At 40.4% G+C, this 12,364-nt stretch overlaps 1 protein-coding gene across 1 annotated transcript in view; it reads right to left on the reverse strand.

Annotated features, from left to right (window-relative positions):
• LOC135198634 (uncharacterized) overlaps window positions 1–12,364 on the reverse strand; it is a 102,120-nt gene that overhangs the window by 52,330 nt on the left and 37,426 nt on the right. The window contains exons 11-15 of the mRNA XM_064226407.1: window positions 11,158–11,304; window positions 10,566–10,700; window positions 2,364–2,511; window positions 1,500–1,663; window positions 515–703 (exon numbers count right to left, since the gene is read on the reverse strand). Of these exons, the coding sequence (XP_064082477.1) occupies window positions 515–703; window positions 1,500–1,663; window positions 2,364–2,511; window positions 10,566–10,700; window positions 11,158–11,304 (783 nt within the window). The remainder of the gene's footprint in view (window positions 1–514; window positions 704–1,499; window positions 1,664–2,363; window positions 2,512–10,565; window positions 10,701–11,157; window positions 11,305–12,364) is intronic.

The raw sequence follows: 12,364 nt of genomic DNA on the forward strand, positions 1-12,364 counted from the left end.
TTCTGAATGTTCTGCTAACCCAGACTCACCTGCCCCAGTATCTCCAGCACCTTCTGTAGGTTCTGCCTCACCTAAAGACTCACCTGCCCCAACATCTCCACTAGTATGTTCTGCCTCACCTCAAGAATCACCTGCCTCAGCATCTCCAGTACTAGTATGTTCTGCCTCACCTCAAGAATCATCTGCCTCAGCATCTCCAGCAACTTCTGGAGGTTCTTTTTCTCTTCACTAACCTCCCCCAGTCTCTCCAGCACCGCAGCTTCCTCTCCAGTGTGCAAGCCAATCAAACTAATAAAGGTAAGGAATTGTTCTCTCGTTGTTATTGATAGGTATTTACATTAAATCATGTGGTATTTTTCAATGTTCCGACTTACGCTGAAATTCGTGTTACGATGCATCGTAAGAACGGATCAACGTCGTAACTCGAGGACCCCCTGTATGTGGTCTGACAAATTACTCATAGAATTGTAATGACTTCCTCACCCCTTAAGAAAATTTTACTTTCACTGCTTACTTTAGTTTGTAGTGATTGAGTTTCCTCTAGTTTTTGCTTCATCTCCTCCTTCAGTTTATCTATGGTCCCCTCCAACTGCCAAGCTGTCAACTCTGCAGCAAGTTTTTCCCCACGTGCCACCTCTTCTTTTTCCTTAGATTCACGAGACTCCTCTTCTGCCGTTGAGGCCCGCGTCTCTGCCTCAGATACCTAAAATAAAAACCACAACACTTTCCAATTAAAAAGGATTCTAATAAACTATGTATTGTCGTCCAAAGTAAACAATTTAGAAAATATTAAAACTGTGGAGACAAATAAACTACAGGCTATTTGACATAAAGATTAAGTATATGGGGCATGACACAAGTTTAAAAGCAAATGCTAAAGCTAATTACAAAAAATATGAGTAATCATTAATTACCAAGGAAGCACAAGATACGTTACCCTACTGAATGGATATCCATGTTACAACTGATTGTCCCATAAAAAATAAAGCTATTGAAATTAATGTCCACCTTTGCACTTTCATTATTCATACATATTGGTACATTGCATCTCCTCTGAGCTTCCCAGAGTAAAGCAATGCTAAAAAACATGCTTTCACAGTAAACCAGAAACAATTTGGCTAATGCAAGATGCTGTCCATTACCTAGTAATTCAAGATCCACTACTGCTAGATTCTACATTTCACTACTCGTACTATGGCATATTTCTTCATTATACTTCCCAATTTACATCTTCAAATAATCTGGACACATTCTACTCAAATTCAACATTACACACAAACAACTGGAAATGGTTTATAAAATTAAGGGCCAAAGAACAAGCCCCAGGACCTATGGTGGGGTCATTCAGCAGTGAAAGAGAAATTTTGAATAAAGGGGCTTGAAAGGCAATTAGGGTCCGATGGAATGCTACAAAGAAACTTAAATAACACCTACAGTGCATCGTGTGAGGTGCACTGATGGCGCTACCTCCCTACGGGGCACACAAAAACAAGTCTCACCTGTTCTTTTGCTTCTTCTTTAATCTTCTCCACAGAAGCAGTGGCTTCCGTTTTGGCTGCTTCTATTGCTGTGGCTGTCTGATTCCGCAGGGATTCCATTTCCGCATTCGTCCTCTCAACTTCAGCTTTCATAGAAACAACTTCAGCTTCCATGGCATTGATACCTAAAGCAAAAAAGTACATTGATACTCCTCTTCCTTAAAAATTTTGTTTTAGAACTTTGCTTTCTTCCTAAAAGATTAACATTATACCTATACATCTAAACATACATTCAGTTACATGACTTTCAGCACCATGACATGCCCAGCCTAAATTATAAGTCAATACAAATAGCACTCATATCAACAACAATGGCCAAATTAATTAACACAAATTGTATGCATTTTCCTGTAACAAACTCAAGGTATAAATCAATGTCTAGAATTTTGGAAATACATATCATACTTAGAAATATTCTACATACTAGCATTAGTCTGTACAACAACACTGACTATTCTTTCCTTCACCATGACATACTATATGTTATTAATTAGCTTTGAAATCACAAAATAACACAACAATAAGGAAAAGTTAAGTAAGGTAAATGAAGACCTTTGATATCGAACAAGTTTCATTACTCAAGCAACTTTTTTTTTTAATTAAAGAAGAGGACTATTTCAATGTAATTCATAAGATGAATACGTATTCTATTGAAGTATTTGTTAGTTTAAAGCATAGAGCAAAGTTCATTTTTTATTATTATTATTCTTAATAATACCAAGCACACATTCTGCACAAACTACTGTACTCAGGTCACAAACTTGCCTGTAAAGCTGTTTAACAACATAAAAATAAATTGCTATACTAAAAAACCACATTCCATACCAGCTAACTTATCATCACATTTCTTAATGGTAGATTCAATTTCTGACTTTAGTCGATCTCGTTCCCCTGTGAGAGCTGTATTCTGTGTCTTGAGCTCCAGTATTTCTTGCGATAACTTTGAAGCTGAATTTTCTGCTTCCTTCACTGCCTGCAAGTTCAACACTTAATGAATCCTGTATCCAGACTTATTTAACAAGCATAAAGTCAATATAGTATATTTCAATATCACCTTCTAGGTTGCGTCTCACACCAGAGAGAAATAGAATAGAATCTACAGCTTAGGCCAAAGGCCAAGCGCTATGAATTATACTTAGGTCATTTAGTGGTCAAAAGGGAAACTGAAAGTAAAAAGATTTTAAAGTGTAACGGGAAGAAAACAACATCACCAGAGCACTATGAAACAACTGTTAAGAGAGGGTGGAAAGTAAGATGGAAGTAAGAGAATAAGAATAGAGGTACAGTAAAAGGAACGAAAAGGGTTGCAGCTAGGAGCCGAAGGGATGCTGCAAAAGACCTTAAGTGATGCTTGCAACGCACTGCACGAGGTGCACTTATGACACTACCCCCTACATGGGTGACACCAAGGAGAAAATGCTGATAGCTCAATCATCACATATAAAGTGTTCTCAATAAAATAACTAAAAAATCTGTTGAAATAATTCTGTTAATTACTACATTCAGTTACCTTGTGTAGCCCTCAACAGCCAATGTTCTCAGACAATTCCTCTCCACTAAAGTAACAAATCACGTATCAGAACCCAATTTAACAAAACTACTCCATATTTATCATCTACATTATCATGATTTTTCACCTTGCTAGCCTTCTGGATGTGACACACTTTTGGATAAATCCTTACACCATCTCCATTTTGTGTAAAGTACAATTTTGCTTAGGCTAGAATCTATGTGGAATTCCAGGGTTTTTGTTATTTATCAGACTTTATTTGGTGGCCAGATCCCAAAAGCATCATTGACTTTATGTTCTTAGTAATGACTCCAATAAATCCATATCTTGTAGTGATTTTAGTAAAAATTACAATACCATTTTACATATTACTCGGGATACCACCAGGAAATAGGCAATACAGTCAGTAGGGCATTAAAATGCACTATCTCCAAATATCAAAAAATTCCTCACACAATACTTTCTGATCACTTTCATTCCTTAGTCCCACACATTCAGAGTTTGCAAGGACAAAATGCTGAGATATGTAAGTCTTCCCATCTAAAGAAAAAATTAATACCTAAAACACGTTGAATAATTATCAAGATAGGTAAAAATCACACGCCTGCAGTATATGGAACCAAAATGATTTGCAGGTAAAAAATTAGTTTTGAAGATGAAACAAGATTTAAACCTCAATTTTTTTGTACACAACTGTAAAAGTATCCAATATGAAAAGAAATGAACTTATCACAACTACAAAACCTGAAAAAGATACTCTAGAGAACATTTTTATCTGATGAGGGAAGTATGCGCCCAATTTTTTCATGGAAACATTATCAATTGCTTGGAATTTCAAGATAATTGACTGTATCTTGGCCTAAAAGTATTCCTGTAATTATTGTACACTTCCTTCCTAAAAATACACAACTTTCAGCCATTATTTTAACTAGAGCACTAAACTGAAGGTGTTTTATGATCCAAACTACAAAAATCCTAAATCATGACAAAACAGGTAATATTTAACAATTTCCTTAGCTACCAACTTACTGGTCAGCCTATTTTCATGTTGCTTACATTCCCTCATCTAAAGCTTATCATTCAGGTACATTCTTGGAATTATAATACTTTGTCAAAAAAGAGAATTTCTACTATGCACTTCTAAAAAATGATATTGTTATGATACAATAAAGTTTGTTCATACTTACCTGGCAGATATATATATAGCTGTATTTTCTGAAGTCCGACAGAATTTCAAAAACTTCCGGCACACGCAGTGGTCGGCCAGGTGGTTAGTACCCATTCCCGCCGCTGGGAGGCAGGTATCATATATCTGCCAGGTAAGTATGAACAAACTTTACTGTATCATAACAATATCATTTTGTTCATGAAACTTACCTGTCAGATATATATATAGCTGAATCCCGCCGTTGGAGGTGGGAAGGGACAGAATAGAAGGATTTTGGGAAACAAATGCATGCAGATGATTTACATCTTGGTTCCACCTGTTAGCATAGCTGACTTCGTGATTACTGTCACCCAAGTCTGCTTCTGCTTTACTAGAGTTGCCAGCGAGGTAGAGACCTATATAGCTGGTGCACTCCAGATGATCTGTCAACGGGGGCGTGACCACAATGTGACTAGACCATATTGACCATACCATAAGGGCTAAGAAGTAAAATAAATATATATATATATATATATATATATATATATATATATATATATATATATATATATAATATATATATATATATATAATATATATATATATATATCACCACCTGACCAACCTAGCCAAAGTTAAGGTGTTTTAACTAAGGCTTAAGAGTTAAGAAGTCGCCATTGGCGGCGACTCAACAACTAAATTAAGAGCTCTTCCTAACCATTTTCTACAGGATAGGATGAGTGGTACTTCTTGCCCCCAAGTTTGTGTCTGCAGACACGTATGGCCCTAGCGAGCAGCAGATCTCATGTGCCATCTTCACATCCCGCAGGGAGTGTGAAGTGAACACAGAGTTGCTTCGCTAAAACGTGGTACTCAGGATGTTGCTGAGTGCCATGCTCTGTTGAAATGCTTCCGAGGCTGCGCCCTCAACTTGTGAGCATTCAGATCAAAAGATTTCAAATCTTTGTGCAAACACAATGAAGAAGCCTTTTTGAAAGAACTCCTTAACACTAAAGCCAGGGTGTTCTTCGATATGGGCAAGTCTGGTCTTTTTCGGAACACTGCAGATTGCCCGAAGGACTTCGACTTTCTTGAGTTTTATGTAGATAAAACTTGAGAGACCCGACAGGGCACAGGACTCTCTCTGGCTCCTGCCCAATAACTTGTGCCATCCTTGATTCCAAGCTCCTGGCCCAAGGACAAGACGGGTTTCCATTCTTAGGCCACAACGGAAGGCTTAGAGAACACACGCATTGTGTTCTCTAAAGCTAAAACTTCTGACGATGGCTTAAAACCTCACTAACCCTCTTTGTCGTATCTAGGGTGGTTATAAGATAGGCCTCTCTGATCATGTGCAAGAAGTTAACAGGTAGGAGAGGTTCGAATGCTTTGGCATCAAGAACTTCAGACTACGTCTAAGTTCCATATTGAAAGCTTCGATCTGGACATGCACAGTCAGTCCGTCTGTACTAAAGTCAGGTGACCGACCAGTTGACCAGTCAGACGAATCAAGGACAGCAAGGCTGTACCCTGAAGACCATAAGGCACTATTCTTCGCTGAAGGATGAGTGTCTGGACTGCCTGGGCGATTCAAGCTAAGCAAACCTTGAGGGGTGTATCAACGCAACCCAACGTCGTCAGCGAATCAACTCATGAGCAACTCCTGACTCAAGCTTCTGGTTCCAGGAGAAAGGAGCGCGGAGCAAAAAGGCGATTCAGTCCCAAAGGACGAATGCCTGACAGTCCAACCTGGTCTCATGTTACACGATCAACGGGAGTGTATAAACGCAACCGACTTTGTCAACAAGAAACTCAGGGCTTCTATATGTCGCCTGATCTCGCACGAGTGTCTGACTCCGAGAAAACAGGTGAGACAAAAAGTAGAAGGTGAGCGAGTTTCGAGATTCCACAGAACTCAAAGATCGTGAAGGGCTTTATTGTTTGACAGAAGCAAATCTCTGAGCCCAAAGGCCGTCAACAACATATTTGCGTATTCTTTAATAGTTGTGACTGCCAGCATCTCGATAGTCTGAACGTAGTCAGACTCAGAGCGGAGAGGTTATAGGTACCTTTCGTGTTAGAGTAGACCGACTCTCTCGGAAAAGGTCCTTGGAAAGTGAACTAGGAAGGACGTGACCTCTGTGAATCCAGGATCTTGAAGGCCAACATGGAGCGATCAGCGTCAGTGTCGCTCCCTGTGACGTCATAATTCATCTTATTACATTTCCTAAGCGTTTGAAAAAAGGGGAAAAGAGACTAAACATCCATCCCCGTTCAATACCATAGGATGGCGTGTAATGCTACCGCTCCCGGATCGAGAATAAGGGAGCAGAGAAGAAGAAGCCTCTTCTTCCTCAACATAGCAAAGAGATGAATGAAAGAACGTCCCTAAAGTCTCCACAACTCTCAACATACTTCTAAACAAAGATTCCACTTGGAAGTCAGTACTTGCTGCCGTCGATCGAGAAGATTCGTACGGACTTTTGCAATCCTGTAACGAACCTCTAGAGGATCGTTACGTTCTATGCCTGTTGTCATAATAGGCTCTTTCTCGTAAACTCGAACAGGGACCGAGAGAAGATACTTCTTAAGATATGAGAGAGCTGTGGAATATCCGAGTTGATCTGGACCACTGGTTCTAAAAACTCGTTTCGAGGACTGGAGAGACGACCGAATAGCTTCCACTTCTTTCAGATTATGTTCCAGGACATCTGAAACCCTATCCAGATTTCCGGCACCTTCTCTCTATCACCTCAGGTGATACTTGACGCATTGAGAGATGTTCAGAATCATTCCAAGATCTTGGATGAAATTTCAGTTTCCCGGTAGGAAAAAACTGTAGAGGTCTGAATTGCAGTCTATTCAGGGAGACAAACTTCTTCAGGAAGGAAATGGTCCCCAGCAGGCTCATCCATTCCCTCACCAAGCATGCTTACTTCCCTAATAAGGCTGCGCTTTGCCTGAGCAGGAGAGCATATAATAGTGCAATGTTGCGGTAGACTCGTAGTCCTATACCGTGCGGTAACGAGCACCGAAAGAAGTAAGAGATATCTCTGTTGAACATAGTAAGGCAAAACGAATGCAATGTTTATTCTTTCATGTAAGAAATCCCCTCAATCTTAGGCTAAAGTCCGTGATTGTAGGGCAGAGATACAGTTAGTCAGTCAATCCCGCAGGAGAGAGAGACGTAACCGCCAGCACAGAGATACGGTTAGTCAGTCAATCCCGCAGGAGAGAGAGACGTAGCCTACCGCACATGACAGCGAACGAGCTGGTACTGGCTCGGTTGGACTGGAGGACAGTGACAGCAGCTTACGTTCATCGTCTCTTACCGTTATGCCTGGGTTGCCAGCTACTCTATTCTACGAAGAAATAGGTCCGTTATTTTTTTAGCAGAAAGAGACTCTCAAGCTGGTATATTTAAGCGAAACAGAAAACGCTAAATATAGAGATGCGTTTGTGTCGTCATAACACTACCATACAACGGTAAAAGATAAATCGGAAACTCCTGGAAGGCTGCAGGGAGTAACGATTAAATGCCCTTAAATAATAGACAATAGACCTCTCGGTTGCCATCTGAAGAGGTAACTACAGCAAGCGTATATGACTTGAACCAACCAGTAGTAAAATAACGCAAGGCAAAATATGATATTGTTATGATACAATAAAGTTTGTTCATACCTACCTGGCAGACATATCTATAGCTGAATTCGGAAATACAGCTACATATATATCTGACAAGCAAGTTTCATGAACAAATCTTAGAGAATCGAAGCGGACAGCTCAAGCTTCTTATGTTATTGGACATAAGCGTTCATTGACGTAGTCTACAAGTCTATTACTTGTACAAGTCTACGATTGATGAATGAGAGCTCTTCCGAATCTTGTCAAAAAGAGCTTATCCGCTTATGCAATATAAAGTTATTGAGATGTTTGTCAATGCGAACTAACCCATTTACAGGACAAAGAGATATTTTGTCAACGAGGGGATACCCACTTACTTGACAAAACGATAGTATATTGTCAATGGGGGAAAGTCACTGAATTGACAAAACGTAATCCAGGAAGTCGAGCATATTATTTTTCCCATTCCCGTATCAATCGAGGAAGGGGCAAGAATCCTGTTAAGAGACTGGGCTTACGGCAGGTAGGACCCCGATGTTCAACTTCGGCAGCGTAGTCCCGAACTAGGAACTAACAAAATCTATCATCTGAAAAGCCCTTCAGATGGACTAAAAAGCTTGCAACCTAAATTTATTGGCAGTATGGCAAAGGAAGTCCTATCTTGCGCTTTCCTGAAGAGCGTCCTTTTGATGAGTGCCTTTGCAAGAATCCTACCGAACGTTGTCGAGCGTCATGACGTGCAGGACGTCGAGCTTTTACATAACCCGTAACTGCCTTATCGCAAAGTCTTGACTGCGGTAGAGCAAACGAGATCTTCCCTTGAGCTTTCCTTAACTCCATCCACCTTTGCGAAAAGCAATATTAATTGACAGAGACCTCTTGAATTCACGAAACCCGAGGTCTTGCTGGGTTTCGAAGACAAAGTTGTCTGTTCACTTTAAGCTTCCTCCAAAGCACTGCTTACTTCACACTCTTTGCAGGTGAGGTAGAAGGTATCACCGAAGGTAGAGGTAAAAATTCTTTAGGCCCAAATCGTAAACAAGAGCTTGAAGAGTTCAACAGAAACGTTCAGCCAGGCGACACACCTGGCGTGCGCTGGTGCGCGCTCGGCGTCCACTGGTGCGCGCTTGGCGTGCACCCGCGCACGCCTGGCGTCGATCCGAGCGTCAAAAGAAGCGTGCAGAAAAGCGTCACGCTCCTGACAGGCGTCAAAACAAGCAAGAGAAACTGCCTTCAGGGAAGAGCGAGATACATCTCGGAGAGAAATCCGACTGCACAAAGCAGTCTCAGGAGAAGGGTTGATCGTGTGAGAATGCGAGGGGCGAGGGAACGCCTTCTTATCCTCACAGTAACAAAGCTCGAACGTCCGCTCTCAAAAGCATACTGCTACTATGACTTCTTTTTCGTATTTCTCGGTGGAAAGACGTACACGTGTTCAGGCGACGTTCGCCTTCTTACTTCTCACTGAAACGCATAACGAGAGAGAGAGAGAGGACGTGAAGCGTCCTCTTCTATAAAGCTTCTATTTAGAGGGCGCGAGTCCTTCCGAAAGCTCCAACCCCTGCGCGGGGAGGACGCTTCGGAGGACGAGAAGCAATCCTTCAGGATTCGCGCACATGCACGCACTTTGGCAGCCTGGGAGTATCTTCAGGTCTGCCGAAGGCACGTCAGATCGGTGGGGGCTCCTCGTAACCCTCCTTCGGCTTTCGACATGCTCTCTCCCTGTGTTCCTGGGAGTCAAGCAGAGGTCCCGGCCTAGAGGCGAAATAAGGCCGATCTGACACACCCTTCCACTACACAAGGGGCACTGTCACTGCACTTAGCCACTTCACTTTTGCTCTCTAAAGCAAGCACTTTCGATTCTAAGTTACGAATCGATAGAGTATCAGAGAAAGGGCAATACCCTCTACAGACAGTGTTTTAGGGCCCAAAGGCAACACTACAGGGTTAGGAGTAACAATTACAGAAGTAGCACTCTTCACAACAACGAAGGAGAGCGAGCACCTCTCACAGACATATTCATAACCCGTAGGCCATACTACAGGGTTAGGCAAAATAAAGTCTACAGGAAGGTTAGCAGGTTCACTACCCTGACTTTTGTTTACTGATTAATTGCGTACATACGAATCATACGTCTTCCTTACGGAATTAGACAAAGTCTCACACTCCTTACATGACAAATCTCAACAAAGATGCAAGACCCATACCCCTCGTGCATACCAGAGTGCGGATCTACCGAAGCTTTCGGTAGCCACACCCTATCTTTGCAGACAACACCCTCTGAAACTAGCCTAACTAGATTCAGATATCTTATGCAAAAATGAATCAATTCAAGATAGCGTATGCCTAGCCACAAATCCAAGTAAATAAATCAAAAGACAATTAGGATACTTAGCGGCAATGAAGTTTCCAAAATCCTAAGACAGAGGTACTGAAAACAGGTGTTTCCAGCACCGGCGACAGAAAAATTATGAATAGAAAATGGGAATGGTTCCTGATACCCGTCTCCCAGCGGCAGGAAAGGGTACTAACCACCTGGCCGACCACTGCGTGTGCCGGAAGTTTTTGAAATCCTGTCGGACTTCAGAAAATACAGCTATATATATATCTGACAGGTAAGTTTCATGAACAAACCATTTCCTTAATTACCCATTCCCTGTACCTGGAGTACAACTGAGCACTGAAACAAAAACTGCCTTAAACTGCAATAATAAAACAAATTGAAAGAACATCTAACATATGCTACCTTTTCCTTTTCTGACTGCAGTTCCTCCAGCAACAGCTTTCGACTCTCGGCCTGCTGTTCGGCAGATTCCAGCCGGGACGTTAACTTGCCTACATCAGATTCGGCACTGTTAAGCTTCACTTTTAGTCCTGACACCTGAAATTCAGTTCAATCATATTTTTATGAACGTACTGACATTCTCAAAAACATTGCTGTAAATGTAAATATATGATATAGGAAGGCTAAGCTAAATATTATATAGAATTGTAGACAATGATATCACACCAAAACTTATTGAGACCTTATATTCGAGATATATTAATACAGTGCCATTCTTCTCCTTTTCACCACTTAAGTAAGATACGTAATAAAACCAGCTTTGGAAATTATACAGAACTTAAGCATGATGTATATTCCAGTTAAGCATAACAAGAATGATTGCACAATATTGCATAATATGCCTAACGCCCGTTGGAAATGACTGAAGACCTGATCAAATATAAAAAACCTCCTAATTTCCCAGGAAAGTCGAACTGAATCCTATTCTACCGATTTAACAAAAAGCAAATCATTCTTGGACATTTTTTTTTGCTACACTCAATTTAATTCTCACCTGAGAAGTTAACATTTCCTTATCTTGTTTGAGTTGATTGAGAGTCTTGGCAGCTTCTTCAGCTGCTTTTTCTAATTTTGTCACTTCTGCTTCCAACTGGCCACTCCTGCACCTGGCTGCATTGCGTTCTTTTTCAACGCTGGCCACCTGAAATTCCAATTTAGGTAACAGGAACTCGTATGATCATTCAAAAAATGTTCATGACAGACACCACCCTACTTATGAAAGAATTACGAGCGAGTTATGTTCCAATGGACCATTCGTATGCTGAATTGTTCGTAAGTTGGTTACAGTACTCACCACACCTATTTAAACTTTATGATAGTCAATACAGTACTGAATGTTCCTTCATTCTAAAACACAATACACGATACATACAGTATTGTATTTTACAGAGTGTTTTATCAATACAAATGATAAATGATACAATACTTGAACTAAACAGTTGGCAAAGGGGAGTTCTCCGAACACAATTTTAATCTGCAATCCCATTTGTTCCTACCTCGGAGTGTTTGTAAGTACAGTAGACCACCATATTCACAGGGGATGGGTACCACAGCTCCCCCACAAATAGCTAAAACCCACAGATACTTAAAACCCCTCTAAAAATACTTAGAAATGCTTATTTTGTTGGTTACACCTATAAAACCTCTAAAAATGCTTATAGCAGTGTATTTTAACCCTCTTATGCCAAAGGGGTATAATAAAAATCGTCTTCCGTATGCCGAGGCGGTCTCGGAGTGAGCGCCGAAGCGGAAAAAATATTTTTTTCTAAAAATCACAGCGCGCTTAGTTTTCAAGATTAAGAGTTCATTTTTGGCTCCTTTTTTTTGTCATTGCCTGAAGCTTAGTATGCAACCATCAGAAATGAAAAAAATATCATTATCATATATAAATAATGCGATATATGATAGCGCGAAAACAAAATTTCATATATAATTGTATTCAAATTGCGCTGTGAGCAAAATGGTTAAAGCTTACGAGTTATTATTTTTATTTTATTGTACACTAAATTGCCATCGTTTTGGTATATAACACATTGTCAAATGATCAAAGCAACACAGAGAAAATATTATCACAAAATGATGCATGAATTCGTAACGCGCGGACGTAAAAAAAATTTTTTTTTTTTTACATTCACCATAAATCTAAATATTGTTCTAGAGACTTCCAATTTCTTTCAAAATGAAGATAAATGATTGAATAT

Source organism: Macrobrachium nipponense, chromosome 22, assembly GCF_015104395.2.
Source record: "Macrobrachium nipponense isolate FS-2020 chromosome 22, ASM1510439v2, whole genome shotgun sequence".
Classification (NCBI taxonomy): Eukaryota; Metazoa; Arthropoda; class Malacostraca; order Decapoda; family Palaemonidae; genus Macrobrachium; species Macrobrachium nipponense.